The sequence below is a fragment of the Crassostrea angulata genome, chromosome 2, assembly GCF_025612915.1.
Source record: "Crassostrea angulata isolate pt1a10 chromosome 2, ASM2561291v2, whole genome shotgun sequence".
NCBI lineage: Eukaryota > Metazoa > Mollusca > Bivalvia > Ostreida > Ostreidae > Magallana > Magallana angulata.
In genome coordinates, this window is record NC_069112.1 from 65,792,551 (window position 1) to 65,812,174 (window position 19,624).

At 35.3% G+C, this 19,624-nt stretch overlaps 1 protein-coding gene and 2 pseudogenes across 1 annotated transcript; all 3 read right to left on the reverse strand.

Annotated features, from left to right (window-relative positions):
- Positions 1-2,564: 2,564 nt before the first annotated feature.
- On the reverse strand, positions 2,565-4,001 carry LOC128174729 (uncharacterized; annotated as a pseudogene).
- A 2,451-nt stretch (positions 4,002-6,452) lies between these two features.
- LOC128172655 (uncharacterized) lies at positions 6,453-8,103 on the reverse strand (annotated as a pseudogene).
- Positions 8,104-13,373: 5,270 nt separating this feature from the next.
- On the reverse strand, positions 13,374-18,344 carry LOC128172669 (uncharacterized). Its single transcript, XM_052838441.1, has 4 exons — positions 18,231-18,344; positions 17,449-17,583; positions 17,034-17,347; positions 13,374-15,212 (listed from the first exon to the last, which is right to left on the reverse strand). Exons 2-4 carry the CDS (start codon positions 17,580-17,582, stop codon positions 14,572-14,574), a joined length of 1,089 nt encoding a protein of 362 aa, XP_052694401.1. The 5' UTR covers position 17,583; positions 18,231-18,344; the 3' UTR covers positions 13,374-14,571.
- Between the last annotated feature and the right edge of the window lie 1,280 nt (positions 18,345-19,624).

Here is a 19,624-nt window from a genome sequence, read left to right on the forward strand (position 1 = left end):
CATACACAATGAATTGATGACACCTAAAAATAATTCGGAAATAAAAACGTTGCAGAAGGTTCGAAGAGTAGTTAAACATACACTGATTATTAATTCTATCCTAATTAGGTCGCTTGTTTATCTTTCACTAATAATGAAAACTCGTCAATTTTTATCTTCATTGATTTAAGACAGTGTTTAAAATGTCAAATTACTTATATGAGTATCGGTCGTATGTGTTTGATTCATTTTGTAAACGTGAACAATGTTCTAGGTATGATTTAACATTTGGCGAAGCTCTGCAAATTTGTTAACCCGTACATAATATCATTTCTCTCTGTTTTGAATAAAAGATCTCACACCAATACATTTCCAAGTTTCACTTCAAATCATTGTATAGACAAAATATTCTTAATAATGCTTACATCTGTGTTTTTAATCTGATTTCGGCATAATACCGTTATCTGCACCGCGGTGCAGATAATTTCTGACGTTATTTGACGTTGTTGACGTTGAGTTAAAGTATATATCATACAACATACACCCCAATACATGTCGTTTAATTAACCGGAAATACACTAGTGTGCTTTCAGGATCATTGTGGTTTTTAGTCAGACCCTTCCTTTCTAACTTTAGAACGGGATTTCATTGGTTATCAATTTTGTCATCATCCAATAGAAAGAATTTAACAATTTATTCTGGGTAGGAAACTCAAACATCCGGCGTGATCGCTGATCGGTTGAAATGAGAAAACATCGGAGAGTGTGATTTATGATCATCGAGCAAGGGATGAAGGTAAATGTTTTCTCATTTGTTTTATTTTAATTTCAATTGCTTTTACTTCCATTTGAAGATACTTTTGTAGCTAAAGTAGTGTATTCTGTATGGTTGATGACCTAAATTAACGGAGAAACCATCTTTAATAAAACAGTTTTTAGGATTGCGCATTTGTTGTCCTGCTCTTTACCAAACATAAGTCATTCGCTTAAATTAGCAGCTTATTCCGTTTGTGCCAATTTTTGTGTTTCATTACGAAAACCATGGTTATTTAACTAATATTTCAGCTTATTCCGTGTATAACGATTTTGAGATGTTCTGTTCGAAGGAGTTGAAAGGCTTTTTTCACTAGTGCAGCGTATTCCCTGCACAACTATTAGGTGTAGTCTTTTAACGGAATAAACTGCTTTTTATTCTATTTAACAGCTTATTCCGTATTTGATTATTTGGTTTGGTTTATGAAACGTATTATCACGGAATAAACGGCTATAATCATTATGCCTTTATATTTAATATTCTTTTAAATGTCACAAATCTAAATGATGTAAATGGTAACAAATAATCAAGAACATATTTGAGTTTCATCTGTGCTGACGACACTGATGTATTTAATTAATGTATTTCATTTGATAAATTGATATATGTTATAACAATTATCATTTATCAATTGCACAGAAAGTCAGTAAGCCCATCACTGAAAATCATCATCAGACGATGACCAAACAAATGCTGTCTTTGAATACGGATTTGATGGCTTCTTCACTTTCTTTGTCTGTGGGTTCTTTTCAGCGAAGCCCTGGGGATGGCAGACTTTATCCGTTCGCATTCGCTTAGAAGAATCTGGAAAAAGGAACCATGAAAATTTGAGTTCATATACAAAAGTGAAAAAACAAGGTAATTAAATTTATGAGTTGATTGTTTCCTTAAAGAAATCAATGATAAACATTGTATACAAAAGTTGTTATACCTGATAAGATTACAAAATGATTTATTTTTAAAAGATTTTAAAATAACTATTACCTTTAGTGCATTTTCCCGTTGATTCTGCTTTGGAGCCGGATGGTTCATCTGTCTTACACTTGGATGCAGTTGCTGCTATATGAAAGTAAGAAAAATTTTATTATAAAAATAAAAACTTCAATTTGTTAAAAAATGCAATATTAAGCAAATAACAAAAACAGTGTCACTGTTCCATGTTTAGTACATAATATGTAGTGAATTTCAAATTATATTACCTTTCAACTTTTTAGATAATCCAGAGCCTGAGGATGTAGCGGTGGACGTGGTACAGGTACTGGTAGTGGTGCTTATTGACTTAGAAGCCATGGGTGGAGCTAATGTTATGGAAAAAATGGGTACATAAATTTATATTTTAAATATATTAATTCTGGAAGACAATTTAAGTTTCATGAAGTAATAATTTTAATTACCTGTTCTCTTTCTTCTTGTTGTTATCCAACTGCATGATGCGTCAATATTTTCAATTCCTGTTGAAAGTTGACATACGATATGAATGTTTGTGTATTTATTTTTTAAATGAATGAAATGCATAAATAGCTATTACAATTGAATAACTTGTATGTGTAAAATTTACCTTTACCCCTCTGTTTAGGTACTTCAGATGGACCTGTCTCACCTAAGTATTGGACATCACCTGAAACGAAGACAGAAAATTAGTAAGTATAAATAATTTTTCATATTTCTGAAGGTTGCATGCATCAATATTTCAATTTTCTTTGAACTTTGTAATGGTTTCTTAATTATTAAAATAAACTATATTTTATTTTTTATAATTTTACCAGTTTCCATGGATGGATTGGCACAGATGGTCTTGTCAGCATCTACTTCATCCTCACTGGAGACAAACATTTCCATCATATCAATGGCTCTCTCAACCGAACTCTATAATTGTCCCTTTCGCACTGCAACTTCACCACTAGAAAGTTGCCTGTTTGAAGGGATACTGATTGAGTCTGCCTCAGTTGCAGAAAAAAGAGATAAAGATCTTTCACCTTCTGCTTCCGAGTCTGTCTCCGCATCTGTATTGCCTAAAAAAGAAATTGCAAAAACAGAATTGGGTAAAATTATTCAAAGTGAAAACTTCATTATTAAAGATGTAAGAAAAAGTTTTACCAGGCTTAATTTCCCATTCCCCTAGTGGTACAGCTGAGTCCAGTCCAGACCATGTTGGGAAAATTGGTGTTGGATACGTGTAGACGGGTGGGCCACGTAATGTATAAATCGTGCTGAGGGACTGAAAGAAGCTCTGGTAGAGATTTGATTTGGTCTCTGCCCGCAACATAATTTCGCAAAGATGGCCCTCAAATTGAGAAATTTTCGTGCCGGACATCCGCCGAAAGTGGTCCTTGGCGTGCTTCCAGGCCCCTTCAATTCAATTGGTGTGGATCTCCACTTCCTCCCTCGTTTCCTGATGAATATATACTTTCTTGAAGGAGTATTTGTGGAGTACTGTAAAATGGTTGTACCCCAGCTCGTTCAGTCCACAATAGGCACTCCAGCCATCGCTGTATATAGTGGACCCTGTTTCTACGTGTCTCTCGATGATTGGTACGAGGGTTTCCTCCGACCTGTTCGAGACGGGATATATGATGAGGGTGTTAGTTTCCCGCTCACCATTCCAAAAATCCAAACCTAAGAAAAAAACTAGATTTTAAAGTATTTTATTCAGAATTATTTTTAGATATTATGATGTTTCGAAAAATGAAATTGTTTTGATAATAATACTTACTATTTAAACTAAATACTTAGAAAGGTAGGAAAAATAAAGTTAAAAAGCAAAAAAAATGAAATTTTAAAATTTGTTACCTTCATTCCACGGTTTGGATTGCCGCGGTGAAATTTCACCCGACGGCCAAATAGAGATTCGTCAATTTCAACGATTCCCCGCAATTTCCGATGGCGCAGATTTGTGTAAAAATGTTCTTTGAACACTTCACGGATGTAAGATGCCCAGTTTACTGCAGTTGTTGTGTAGGAGAACCCAGAGAACCTTGAACACTGGGCGAGGCTGTTCTTCTCGAGGTAGGACTTTATAAATAGCAGAATATCTTGGAGAAGTACGTTGCTCTTCTCGAAGAATGAATACACTCTTGACACTCTGGTGTGATTTCTGTTGCTCGAGCATCTGAAGACAACCCCACCATGTCCACGGGAGAGGGAGCGGAGGTCCATGTTTCCACTGCAGTCGTCAACTGGACAGGGAAAACTTGTTGCAAGAAGCCCATTCTGCCTGCACCATTCATGTACAACGCTATCGTCTTGTGAAAATAGATGGAAAAAATTCCAAGGATTGGCAAAGTCTCGAAAGGTTATTGATGATACGTCCAGTTTCCTCTCTCTAAAATTCCCGCCGCTTCTACGGCCCTCCCGATCCGAGGTATTTGACGAGGCTGACATCAAAGGGATATTCACTTACTTGCTCTTGAAAACGGCACACGACACAAATCTAACTCAAATTTCTACTTATATAGACGGAGATTCGAGGCCACATCATCAGAAAAACTGAATTGACCAATTGGATGCTTTTACCAAAACATGCCAACGTATGCAAAACACCCTTATTTGGTAATATTTACCCGCCATGGTATCATCGGCGATCGATTCGTCGTCGGAGAAATAAACAAAATCAAAGTCACCAATGCTGTTTCTAGAAAAAATGCAAACGTTTGCAAAACATCCCCCCTTTAACAATTATTTTCCCGCTAAATACTAATCGGCAATTGATTCGTTGGAGAGAGAAAAAAAACCTGTCAAAATCGACCAATAGTATTCTGGAAAAAAAATGCGCACGTGTGGAAAACGGCCATTCCGCCTCAATAGTTTTGCCGAGTACACTCTGCAAAAAATAAGGCACAGTCCTTCCAAAAACACAAAAACAAAGTACACGAATAGAGGAATATGTTTATATTTAAGTATTTAATCATATATCTTTTCATTTACAATATATATTAACTTCTTCTCAAATGTCTTGGGGTGTACAAGCGAACACTGCCATTTAGATATTCATATCGCCTGGTAGACACGTTCCACGCATAAAGACGGTAGTTCCTCCCGGACTCAAATAACCTGTAATGTTTATAATTTGTATTTGAATCTTCCTATAAGGATACATCTATTTTATTGAATATGATCATAAACACCTACCGAAACAGACAATGGAAGTGTCTCCATGCCGCCGCGTCCCGTGCCAAGTTCATGAGCTCTGCCCATTCGTAGAAAACTAACGGATTTAATCCATTCACAAAGCAAAATGTACATATCAAAGTTCTTTGAAAATGCGCCAAACCGCTTGTCCAAAACAAGCGGCGCACTTCATATGGCCATTGCGCGGCTGGGCCTATGATGTCCTGGATGTCCCTCCAGTTCATATAAATCATTTGACTTCGTGACGCCATTACGGACAGTGTAGAAACATGAGAGTATGTATTGTATGCATCAATGGTTTTGAAATTTTATTTTTAGCAACATAAAAGTTTGAAACATAGTGAGACTTCATTTTTATTCATACTAATTTTAAGACTTCTTACTGAATGCATTATATGTGCATTTCTTGTTTAAATTTACTTCATATTTCTTAATATATTGCATTACATTTCGATACGGAATAAACCGTATTCATATATATATATATATATATATATATATATATATATATATATATATATATATATATATATATATATATATATATATATATATATATATACTTCCCCTCCGGAGGCTTATTTGTCGTGATAAATGGAATGTCGTCTCTCTATATATACTCCTGTTATCTGCACCGCGGTGCAGATTAGTTTGAGCGTATTTCAGATGTCTCTGATTTCACCTTTAGAATGTTCCCCCAAAAGATTCTAAACCCCATTTTCTTATGTTTGTCCCCCAAAGAAAAACCTTTTCCCGGGAATACTTCCCTTCCGGAGGCTTATTTATCGTGATAAATGGAATGTCGTCTCTCTATATATACTCCTGTTATCTGCACCGCGGTGCAGATTAATTTTAGATATTTTTACAACTTTATAACAGTAATATTATTTCATATTTCTGATAGTTGTTTTTATTTATACATTTATTAGATCTTTAATATTGTTTTAAAGTTGTTGCTCTGAATAAACCTGAAACTAATAATATCTCACTAAGTGTTTAGATCCGTTCCCGTGAATTCATTTTATTTTCCCATGATGCTTTGTAAGAATAAAATCAACATGAAATACCTTGGATATACTTTATTCAACATTTTTACTGGTGGTTGACGTTACGTCAAATAACGTCAAAAATTATCTGCACCGCGGTGCAGATAACGGTATTATGCCCTGATTTCTTAGAGTAATGTTAGCTCTATAAAAATGTGGAACATTTATTTTTATTGTAATAGAAAATCACAATTTCAACATCAAGAAAAAAAATGTCGACATCAAAAACTAGTGTATCCTAAGTAAGACACTGTCAAAGTGACTCGGGTAATAAGTATTGGGTACATAGGAAAACTCGAGCACTTCAAGAGCATCACCCGTCAATATTATCATATGATGATTTTTTTTTTTGCTCCCTCTGTATTCAATCATATTCAATATCTGCACGAGCTATGTGCATTCCGCAATATACTTCACTTCCCTTTACCAGCCAAACCACGTAAGTCTCTCCCAATTCTTAACCCATTACTAAATAAACAACAATAAAACATTAATACATCATTTATTGAAATAACAAATATTAATCCATACAAACAATGCATAATACAATATAAGACACAGGGATCCCAATAACCATAACTAGTTCAAATGACTCCCCCAACCCTCTAATTAGACTCAAATGCTTGTGGAAGTCTAGAATAATCCCCAAATTTGTCAAAAATAACATTAGCGTCCCTATCTTTCAAAACTGACACCTTTGCTAACAAATCACCCACCCCAGATGTACCAACTATCCTATTGATCCTAGAATATCTGTTGAATGATTGCCGACTTCGCCAACCAACATGCTCCATAATTTCTTCTGAAGAAGTTGTATTATTTGCCATCAGGGTAATACCACAACCTGCCCTAAAACTGTGTGCTGTTTCCCCTTCATAAATATTCAAAGTAATAAGATATTTTTTTAACCTATCCGACATTGCTGAAGTTGTAACATGATTGTCTAACACTAAAGTCCTTGATGAGTCAAAAGACTGAAACAAATAACCTATCCTCAAATCAACACCCAAGTCCCTCGAGCCTTCTACATATTTCTTCAAACCTTCAACTGGACAAATAACTTGATTTTGAACCTTAGGTAGTACAAATTCATTTACATGCCCATTACCTAGGGTTTTCCCAACAGTATGGCTCAACAAATAACCCTTCTCATCTGACAGCTTCTTCACCTCCTGAGATAAACACAACGCCAAATCATTAGCACGATCACCAGAATAAAATAAAACTTTAAAGAAAGCTTGATCTTGCAAATAAACATATCTATTTCCAACAGTAAGATCCTTTTTTGACAATTGATCATTAAAATACAAACTCAACTTTTCCAATTTGTTCAGAAAAATTGGTTTGGCTTGTTTCGAAGACACATGCGACATTGCTTGTTCTAATTTTACTGCATCAACATACCTCCTTAAGAGAATACTATCTGCTGGATTACATCTTTCCAAATGTCTTGCATTATTACAAGGTTCAACTCTACCATCTCAATAAACATTGCTTTAAATTGCGCAATGTAAGAAGAGACTGTTCCAGCTGCTAGACGCACTGGACAAGAACATGAACTAGCACTTGCAACACCAAGAAAAGGACAAGATAAATCATGAACTTGAGTCTTACCCACTCTGTCCTTTCCCAGAAGAAATAATCTTAAATCTTCTGGAGTGGCTTTGAAAATTTTTTTTCCTATAACATTTTCAAAATCCAACTTTAACGCTAATTTTTTCTTACAGTATGCCTTAGAATCTAGTAAATTGTTCAGGTAAGCAATGCGCCTTTCTGCAGAATATTGCATCAAACATTTCTTCTTCACAACACCACTACACAAGGATTGAGAATCAACTTCACTGACCAGAACTACCTGAAAATACAATGACATTTTATTTACTTTGAAAGAACTAACCTGACAACAATTAAATAATACAATAACCCATGTTTTGCTTCAGAAAACCCGGATTTTGAAGGGAATAAAAGCACACCCCTTTCCCCTTTCTTACCAAGTACAAACCTATCCATTGCATACTGACTGACCAAAGGCCACCAAACTGGGATTGGCAATAATTTTGGAATAACCATTGTACAAGCCTCAACACCCTGGTTTTTAAGATAGACAATAAGCGGAAGAATAAGCCTAAATGGAGGAAATACATATCGTCGCTGCGCTTCCAAAACCTCGTAAGTCAAAAAATGCGCGGGATACTTTTTTTTCCATTTTAGAATTGATACCCCAGCCTCCGTATACTCTCAAAAAATCGTATCTATACGCCAATTAGAAGTCCTTAAATTATACATGTGACAAAACCTCGTAAAATAATTGGTCGTCTGGGCTTATTCCAAAACATCGTACGTCAAAAGAAAAAAACACACCGTGTGATAATGAAGCTGCAGATCACTGAAAATACAGGTAAACTGTCATTTCGTTTATTATTGTGTTTAATTAATAAATAAACATGCAAAGAATGCACTACTTTAGTACATGTTCATGCTGAATTAAATATTATAATGTCAAAGAGAGTAGAAATCATCTAATGAGCAGCTAATGAACGATTTTTTTCCCGTTTTTGGCTTCGCAAAGTGTAGGAAATATGTCTAATGTTATTTTGATATCAACGTTTATATTTTTAATGCTTGATTAAATCAATAAATACTTCTTTCAAACTTTTTTCTGGAGATACGATGATTTGCAATTTTAACTTGAATGAATGATACGTGACATACGACAATTTGAAAGAATCTTTGATTAAGTTGACATCTATTTTCAAATTAGATCAGTATGTAATTATAATGTGTTAGCATACTTTCGATCAATATACTAAAAATTGAAGTTGTATTTTACATTTGAAGGTGAACAATATTTTCTGTTAGTGTCTACCAAATTAAACGACATGCATGCATTTTTACTTTAGTAATTTTACAATCTAAATAATGAATTTTAGATGTCAGATTCTGAAGAGGACTGGCCTGAGTGGAATTGTTTTGAGTGTCATCGTGTTGCTGTGAACTCTGTTTGCCTTGATTTGCAGATGTTAACAAAAGAACATGTAATACTTGTTGATGTAAATGGAGAAAAATGGGTGCAATGCATGTGTAATAGACGATTTCATTTGAACTGTACAACAAATCTTCATAAAAACGTGGAGGAATCAGATTTTGCAGACATATATATCTGTAATTATTGTGGTTGGTTTATGAGTGGGGCGTACGATTCTGAAAATGCAACAGCCTTGTAAATGGGAAAGAAATGAGACAGATATCAACGCAAGAGTACATTCAATTCAACCTGTTGTATCACTTTTACAAAGTAGAGAACGTGGTGATTTCTCGAGAAAAGGCCAGCATTTTCAATTTATAGAAAATATCTATTATTCTTGGTTTCCAGAAACAACACCAAGAGCAATAATCATTGAAAGACGTGGTAACGATTACAAAAAACTAGAATTCAAATTTCATCCAAATTGTAAAAATGGCTGTTAATTTACCTCTCTCACGTGGACATCTTCTTTTGCAATTATCTTTAAATAAAAACAAGGAAATTAGTCATACAAACGAATTCAGAAATTTTCAAATCCAGGGATCCTTTGTTACAGAATCAGTAGACGAGAATGAAAAAAATCAATGTGATGGAAATGAAAACATTCAATTTGAAAATGATGTACATAATGAGTCTGATGATGAAATGCTGTACGATAGCTGTGATGATCCAGTCTGGAAACCCAAAAGAAAAGAAATGCTATTAAGCAGCTCAGACAGCGAAACAGATTGTAGCAATAAACGTAAAAGAAAGAGAAGAAAACCGTCTAAAAACAAGCAGATCAAGAAAAACAAAACTGTTAGTATCACGAACAAATCAGTCAATGAGACAAATGCAAAAATCAATGATATTGGTAAGGAAATCTTGAGATCTGCTGAAAATCGAGAGGCTCCAAGTAACATTTCAAAATATCACATTAACGAAGAACAGATTCCGTTTGCAAAAGAAGTGATTCTTGAGGAGCAGAGTCGATCAGAAACTGTACCTCCTGCACAACCGCACATTGACCAAAACAACGAGTTGGAACGCGAACAATCAGAAGCTGAAACTCAGACTATTGTTGATAGACAACAAATTCATTCAGAGAAGGCCAATGACATGGAAACCACACAGGAACCCAAGAAACCTAGAAAAAGAAACCCATCAGATTGGGAGAGAAATAAACAAAAAGCATTACGAATGCAAGGTAAAGAGTATAAAGGGATGACGAAAATTGACGGTCACTACAAATTTACAGTGGAGAGACCAGAAAGAGTGATGAAAGAAAGAAAGTGCTCAAGAAAATGCCAGAACTGTTCTTCGATAGGCGAGGAAGAAAGAAGAAGCATTTTTAACCAATCTGGAACAATATGGACTGGGATCAGAAAAAAGTCTACATCTTAACGTTGGTGGATGTGAAAGGTTGTAAACAGAGAAAGCAAGATGAAGATGTTAGCAGGCGTTCTAGATCTCTAGTTTACCATCTCAAACGAAACCATGAAAGGATTCCAGTTTGCAAATCCATGTTTCTGCTTACCTTTGGCATTGGCGAAAAGACTGTTTATACCTGGATTGATAATGCTAATATAGGAATTCCGAAGCCACCCACCAAACGACAGATACAAAGTCGAGCTCCAGAAAAGGTTACTTTTGCAAATGATTATTTGAAACAACTACCAAAGATGCCATCACATTATTGCAGATCGTCTACCTCGAAACAATATTTGGAACCAACTTTTAACTCCTTTTGTGAACTCTACAATGAATACGTTGAAAAGTCTAAACAATGTAACAAACCATTCCTGTCAAGGAAAACGTTTACGGAAGTGTTTGAAAGCCAGAATCTCTCTTTATTCAGTCCTAAGAAGGATCAGTGTGATATATGTTGTGGCTTTGAGACCAAAAATATATCAGAAGAGACCTACGCGAAACATTTAGAGATGAAGTTGGCAGCACGCACAGCAAAAGAAAAAGATAAAGAAAGGGCACTTGTAGAGGACAATCTGAAAGTAATTGTGTTTGATTTGCAGGCCCTGCTTCTTTCCCCTTTGTTGAAAGCAAGCTCTATGTATTACAAGACGAAATTGGGTTGTCACAATTTCACAGTATTTGATTTGTGTACAAAAGATGTGACATGCTACTTTTGGCATGAAGCGGAGGGCGATTTAACAGCAAATGCATTTGCCTCATGTGTAACTGATTATGTAGATAATCTTGATGAAAGAATCGAAGAAGTCATCATGTATAGTGATGGATGCACTTATCAAAATAGGAATGCTGTGCTAGCTAATGCCTTGTTAAAAGTATCACATGATAAAAAAATTCGCATTGTTCAGAAGATTTTGGAAAAAGGACACACGCAGATGGAGGTGGACAGTGTTCATAGTGTAATTTAGAGGAAACTCCGCAACAAACCGATCTATAGTCCACAAAATTATGTCGACATCATGAAGGCATGTAGACCATCTAAGCCATATACCGTGCGGTATTTGACACATGATTTCTTCAAAGATTTCACTTCCTTAAATTACTACCAGTCGATTCGCCCTGGAAGCAAAGCTGGCGATCCTACCGTTACCGATCTCAGGGTGTTGAGATACTTACCTGATGGTACAATTGGATACAAGTTGCATCATGACGGGGATGAGTTTTTGGAGTTTCCAAGACGGGCTAAGCTTCGTTCACCTGCAGATGATGATGCTGTTGGAAGTTTATATCAGCAACGGATTGAAATCAAAGCAGTAAAATATGCCCATCTTCAAGAGTTGAAAAGGGTTATTCCTGGCGATTATCACCCTTTTTATGACAGTTTGCCACACACATGAGTCTACCATACCTACCTGAACCTTGTGAATTCAACTGTTTTGACTTTTGATAATTAAGTTTTTTTCCCCTGCAGTAAAGCTATACTGTTTAGACGTTGTAAGTCTTGTTTCACTTTCATGAACCATGAAACTGAAAGCCTAAATCTTTTGTTAATTTCTTGTTCTACGTTGTTGTGTTGAAAGTAAATTTTTTGCAAACATGTAATGCGTTATTATTAATTAATGTTCAGAATCAAATTTTACACGGTGAATAAATTAAATTTTACACGGTGAATACTATAGATGATAACGTTTTCAATTCATAAAGGGGGTAAAAAGTAGAAAATGAACCACATAGGTCAATCTCATCTCTAGTGTGTATGGTTGAAAACGTTCATTATCAATTATTAAACTAGTTTGATTAATATTATGTAGAAACAGTGTTTGACAAAAGGTCGTAAGTACCAGAAAAATTACAAAAAATTGAGACAAATCATCGTATGTCCGGTATACTCTATACTGTGCACAGTAGTTTAGATTGCAAATCAGCATCTTCAAAACAATGGTAATGAATGATAATTGTGAAAGCAATGTTGATATGCCACTAAAAGAAAACGCATAAAACAGTTTTTTGCCTCTCCTGAAAATTATCAAATATTGTCGTACGAGGTTTTGGAAGCGCAGCGACGATATGGATTCTTCTCCAATGTTATATCCTGACAAAATACATTCACACCAGCAGACAATGGGGTCGGGTATGGTGTGAAATGCCTTAAAGGTTTCCCATTTACTTGGCTAATCATACAATTTGAATCAAGGGACATTAGATCAACTGAATGTGGACCAAACCTCTTTTCAATAGTCTCAAACTTCTCCCTAGTTAACATACAATCCAATGCTGACAATCTTCTAGAATGACAATCTGCTGGGTTATCTTCAGATTTCACATACAATAAATGCAAATCCATATTATTATCCACACTGAAATTCCACAAACTCTTCATAATTCTGTTCAAAGCAGGGTCTTTCCCACTCATGCTCTCCCAACCATAGACACAAGCCAAATTGTCTACATAAGCGTCTACCCTGTGTTTTTTTACCACATCTTTGACTGAAAATAGACCATTGAACAAAGCTTGAGCCTCTTTAACATGAATTGGCCTATCATCCTCATTCCTCCAGTAATCTGCACACACTATCTGTTGACCCTTAACATCTACTAGGGCCCCCCACTTAAACTTGGATGCATCTGAGGCTACTGTAATTTGTAAATGCTTTTCATTCCTCCAAGAAAAACAACCACTCCAATGATCTATAAATCTCCAATACAAAATTTCTTGTCTCAAATCATCTGTCATATCCACAAAACCACTTCTTTTAGCTGCTAAACCTATTGCTCTGTTTACTTCCTTTGTATACAACTTAGCCCCAGGAAACGCTAACATAAAAGATACACATTTGCCAGCAAACTTTTGTAAAGTAAGAACACTTGTCTTATCACAATCTAAGATACTTTCTCTTAAGCCGATAAACTTCTGAATTTTCTCATCTGGAATAATAAATGCTAATCTCTCAGAGTCAACTAACATCCCTAAAACTTTATACATTTCACTGGAACTAAGACTGACTTTTTAATATTGAGAAAATATCCAACTCTTATCATCACTTGACAGACAATATATAATGCCTTTTCTGCTACCTGACTGTCATCCAGGTGACTGTCATTTGGAGAAACTTCAAGGTCATGGAAAAGAGACTGCAAAAATCCCCCAATCCATCTATCATCAATGTATTGCAAACATGGTACACCTAAAGACCTACACCAACTAGTAGCCACCATACCTACACTTTGATGAATAAACGCACTTGCTTTAAATCCAAAAGGAAGAGTATTAAATATCATAAACCATCCTCCAAACTGCAATCCAAAATATTTTTTAGACTGCTCACTCAAATAAATATGATCATATCCCGACTTGTCATCCATACTAGACATAAACATGCCTCTCTGAACTAAGCGTGGAACATCTTTTAAAGTATCTAAAGAAAAAGGGCAATCCTTCACCCAAAGATTCAAAAACCTTTCATCATGGCACAAACGTGGTTTTGCAGGTTCCACTGTAAGAGGCAAAACCAAGTGAGGTGGCTCGCAAAAACCTACCTTCCCAATCAGTGTAAGAGAACCATTTTCCAACCTTTCATGCAATGTCTTAACAATATAATCTTTAAATTGTGCACAAGAGGTAGAATTTGGAAAATAAACTGAGGGTGGGACATCCGAACTGTAACTCTTACCCTTAAAGTTTCCTTTAAAAGGTTTAAAAAACTTTTTAACATCAACCCCCTCCTTTAGCCATTCAAGAACATTATCTGGGGCATCTATTTTTTTCCCACTCATGTAAAGATGAATGCAAATTCCCAGGTATAAAATTATTAGGATCCCTGAATCTTAGATTTTCCAAATCAAATTTAACATTTTTCTTAGCAACATCTTCAGCAGTCACACAAGGTGAGGGCTGAGCATTCTCACCCCTGTAATTAACCCATTTTTCATCCTTTACTCTCTGAACAATACATTCTGGATCAAAACCAGAGTTAAATTCCCAATCAGGTATAACAGGACAAAATTTTCTCTTCTTAACCAACACCTCATTCTGAAATCAAAATGAATAAAAGAACTAGAAAGGATGCAAAATAAGTTAATACAGAGGAGGATACTCAACCCTCAACTCATGTGAAAAATCACTAAGGGCATTAGAAACCCCCGAGTTGAAGGCCATGTACCCAAACATTATTCTTATTTTTTCATTTTTGGACAATCAGCTACAAAATGTCCCAAGTCTTTACAAAACAAACATCTTCCCCTACGAGGGCGAATACCCATACCTCTAACTGAAGGACGAGGGAACCCAAAACTCTGTGCAGGGTATCCAGAATATGGCACAGGATAAGGGGAAAAAGGGAAATGTGGTTGTCCCAACAATGGTACATAAGGATAAGAATTAGCTTGCATTCCCGTCAAATCTCCCAAACTTTTGTTACTATTTTGACCCACGTTCTCTTTATCCTCAACTACTCCAGACCCTTCATACTTTTTCCCCTTAAGCCAATCAGCTACCACATTTGCAATTTTTCTATCCTCAGCTGAACCAAATAGTTTCATAGTAAGCCCACATAAATCTTTACAATTTTCATATTTTTTACAATGTGTGAAAGATTTTGAATAGAAATCAGCATCTTTGTGAGAATTTCTAAATGCGACATCAACAAGTGTTTCTAAAGCAGCCAGGAGGACATGCGCCTGTGTAAGGTTAGGACGACCAGCCAATATCCTAACTTGTCTTAAACACTCCTCTACCTGATCCTCCCCCGATTTCTCTTTCATAGATTCCATCTTCCTCTCAATGTCTCTTAATCTTGTTTCCATATTCTTGTCACCTAAATATAACAAACAATTATTTATTATTAGGGTCTTCCGTTTTCAACGGAAGACCCTCTTGTTATTCTATTGTTTTTTTTAGGGTCTTCCGTTTTCAACGGAAGACCCTCTTGTTATTCTTCGGTTTCTTTTTATTATTATACTTTTTATTTTTTTTTCTGACTCCTTCTCGGCTTTATAACTCAAAAAGTTTACAACCGATTTTGACGAAACTTTCAGAGATTATGTGCATTTATTATACCTCAAAGTTTGTGAAGTTTCTTTGAAAACGTCACTTCCGTTTTTACGTTACGTCATTTTTAAAATTTTCAAAAAGTCATTTTGTCCGCAGCGTTTCTCAAAAACGCTTTAAGATAGAGGCTTGAAACTTTCAATGCTTATAATTTAATCTATTTACCTCTGTAATAAGGCTGGAAATGAAAATGTCACTTCCGGTTGAAACCGGAAGTGAAACAAATTTTTCGAAAAAATGAATTTTCTGATCAAATCAAAAATGAATATGTGTTTTGTAGAGCTTATTAAGCTGAATCTAACACTGAAAACCGTTTTAAAATCGGACGATGCATTACAGAGATATCGGGGTTTAAAAATTGATTTTTCCGGAAATTTTGATTCCGCGTCCTTGGTTTAAAAAATAGCGTAATGTTCAAAGTAAAATTAACTCGTACATAAAATAATTGTTAAGTCGTACTGTATCACATTCGGATTTTTTATTGATAAGTCGTTCTTGAAATCAGAAAGGTTTTTGTTAAGTCGTACTTAAAATCATTCGGATTTTGTTAAGTCGTACCAGGAATAATTCGATTTTTTAAAATCTTGTTATTAGTTTAAGAGCTCTGCTTCTTACAGGAACTTCCAGCTTTACTTCCGACATTATCGGAAGACCCACTCGTTGCTTTGCAACGAGCTTTGCTCTAGTTGATATTATTATTCTTCTTGTTTTTCCTTCTGACTTCTTTTTTGCTTTATATCTCAAAAACTATTCAACCGATTTGCAAGAAATTTTCAGGGATTATGTTAAATGCCTGTCCCTTGAAGCTTTTAAAGTTTCAGTCATAAAATCACTTCCGTTTTCTAGTTACGTAATTTTAAAAATTTTCAAAAAGTGATGTTGTCCATGACTTTTCTCGTAAACGGTTGTTCATAAAGACTTGAAACTTTCTGTGAGTGTAAATCTGCGGATTTACTTATGGCATTTGACCAAAAAAATGTATTTTGTCACTTCCGGTCGAAACCGGAAGTGAAACAATTTTTTCGAAAAAATAAATTTTCTGATCAAATCAAAAATGAAAACGTGTTTTGTAGAACTTGTTAAGCTGAATCTAACACTGAAAGCCGTTTGAAATTCGGATGATGAATTACAGAGATATTGGGGTTTAAAAATTGATTTTTCCGGAAATTTTGATTCCGCGTCCTTGGTTTAAAAAATAGCGTTATGTTCAAAGTAAAATTAACTCGTACCAAAAATAATTGTTAAGTCGTACTTGAACACATTCGGATTTTTTTTGTTAAGTCGTTCTTGAAATCAGAAATGTTTTTGTTAATTTGTACTTAAAATCATTCGTATTTTGTTAAGTCGTACCAGGAATATTCGATTTTTTTCATTTTTTTATTTTAGTTATTCTTGTTATTGGTTTATGAGCTCTGCTTCTTACAGGAACTTCCAGCTTTTCTTCCAACATTAACGGAAGACCCACTCGTTGCTTTGCAACGAGCTTTGCTCTAGTTGCTATTATTATTTTTTTTTTTTTAAATACCCCAATGCAAAATATACACATCTCTCCTTATATAAATCCAAATAAATTATACTAAAATAGTACCTGAAGCCTGAGAGACACTAGCTGTTGACACAGATGAGCTACATGTAGTAGAAGCAGTGGCAGCTGAACAGGATGAAGCCACAGCTCCACTGTTTTGAACAGATGAAGCCGCCCCCTGGTTTACTTCAGCACTGGAAGATTGCACTAGAACTTGACCTTTTGGTGCCCCCACCATGTTTGCCTGCTCTATGGCGAAATGCATCAATATAACCAGACTATCAAAATCCTCTTCTCTCCCAGTTAAAAGCAAAATATCCCTCGAGCTTTCTCCCGTGAGTCCTTCAAACTCTGTCCTTAACTCATCCAGATTATATCTATAGAAAATATACATTAATTACCTTACAGGGAAAAGAATACCAAAATTTAAATATATGTAATTAAAAAATCAAAATATATGTCATAACTACATCAATACCTGGTTAATGCATGTCCTTTTTTTAGTCTGTTAAGGTCACATTCCTCTATCCTCTCTACTTGTGCTTTAAATTTTAATATTACAGGCACCAAAGACTTTCCCACTAATGAATGTTTTGGTTTTAGCACACTCATCCTATAATCAAAAAGATATATATAAATCAGAATTCTTAATTATCAACAGGGAACATAATATTACAACAAAGTGTATTAATATCAGCTATTTAACACTTAAATATATCGTGTACCTATTATGTAAGCCACCCTATGCCAAGACCCCGACAATCTAAACCCAGCTCTGAGCTCTCGCAACGCACGTGCAACCCGCTCGGACAGCTCGATCTCAAGCCTCTGGCAAAATTACAAAATTTAACAGACCAAGTACTCCACTCATCCCGCATATAAATACTTTTTAACATTATATACAAAATCACTAAATACTCCCCAACACTTAACCAATGTTCACTATAGCTATCAATAATAATAGCGTTACCCATGCATGCCTCATGCACAACTCCATTTTCCCGAGGTTACTTACATTAAAACAACTCATGCAATCCTATAGGCTAAACCTATTCCATTGCCACAATTCCCATCACTTAGATTTTCCCTCGGCCACTACCGTTAAATTCTGAAAGCGTGCAATCCTATAGACCGAATCTATTCCATTGCCACAAATTTAACTTTTTACTTATCATGACCACTGCCGTAAAACGTACATAAAATGAGCAATCCTATAGGCTTTACCTATTACATTGCCATCATGAATAAATTAAAACTCACCTTCTACATGGGCCAAATGCTCCTAACCTTGGACAAAAGCAGAAAGTCCGCGGTAACGACCACTCACGTCTGCAGCCAAACCACGAATGTGACAAGTTCTACTAATCTCGTCACTTCTCGCGAGATCTCACTTAAGATATGACAGGTATCATAACTTTGATAAGTGATAATTAAAAAAAAAAACAAGAATAGAATTCCTGGATCCCCCGCCGGTCAAGCAGTATACTAGTATACTGTGCATGAAATTGCAATATTTTCAAACATTCAGGGCTGTTCCAGAAAATGTGTGGGGAGGTTGGAAGGAACATTTTTTTACCCTCACCACCCAATTTTTATACCCCCGCTCCGAAGGAGAGGGGGTATACTGTTTTACCCTTGTGTGTCTGTCTGTCCGTCCGTAACAAAAATTTCTGTCGCATTTATCTCAGCAACTATTCATCGCAGATGCTTGAAATTTTTACACAGTATTTGTATAGGCATGCCATATCGTGGGATGTATTTTTGTACCAATCAGACGTCAACTTCCTGTTAAATAACAACTTTGTTTATTTTTTGCCAAAATTTTCAAACAAGTTTTCGTCAAAGATTTCTCAGCAACTATTTATCGCAGATGCTTGAAATTTTTACACAATATTTGTATAGGCATGCCATATCGTGGGATATATTTCTGTACCAATTGGGTGTCAACTTCCTGTTAAATGACGACTTTGTTGATTTTTAGCCAAAATTTTCAAACAAATTTTCGTCAAAGATTTCTCAGCAGCTATTTATCGCAGATGCTTGAAATTTTAAAACAATATTTGTTTTGGCATGCCATATTGTGGGATATATTTCTGTACCAATCGGATGCCAGCTTTCTGTTAAATGTCGACTTTGCTTATTTTGCATATTCACATCAGAGCGGGGGTATCACTAGTGAGCACTGGCTCACAGATATCTTGTTTTTCCTATTTTGCCTGTCTTAAATATATCCAAAATACTACAATCTAAAAGAACTTGACCAAAGTATTAGTGGTATAAACATTTGGTATAAATTTAATGAAAATCCGTTAAAATGTGTAGGCATGAAAGCGCTTACAAGGTCAATTTTTTGATAAAACAGAGTCATTATTGTGGTCAAAGTCCAATAACTCCAACAAAAAGTATCGACCAATGCTGATTTTCAAACCTGACCAAAGTATTTGTGGTATAAACATTTAGTATATATTTAATGAAAATCCGTCAAAATGTGTAGGCATGAGAGCGCTTACATAAGTATGAGAGCGCTTACAAGGTCACAAAGTCCCATAACTCCAACAAAAAGTATGAACCAATGCTGAATTTGGAACTTGACCAAGGTAATAGTAGTATAAACATTTGTTATAAATTTAATGAAAATCCGTCAAAATTTGTAG

Excerpts from the sequence above, each read along its gene's own strand:
- LOC128172669 (XM_052838441.1), bottom strand. The coding sequence starts at position 17,582 with ATGAGTGTGCTAAAACCAAAACATTCATTAGTGGGAAAGTCTTTGGTG. Across the intron at positions 17,348-17,448 it reads AAAGGACATGCATTAACCAG|ATATAATCTGGATGAGTTAA; the intron begins GTATTGATGTAG and ends TATTTTCTATAG. Across the intron at positions 15,213-17,033 it reads TAGTGTCTCTCAGGCTTCAG|GTGACAAGAATATGGAAACA; the intron begins GTACTATTTTAG and ends TGTTATATTTAG.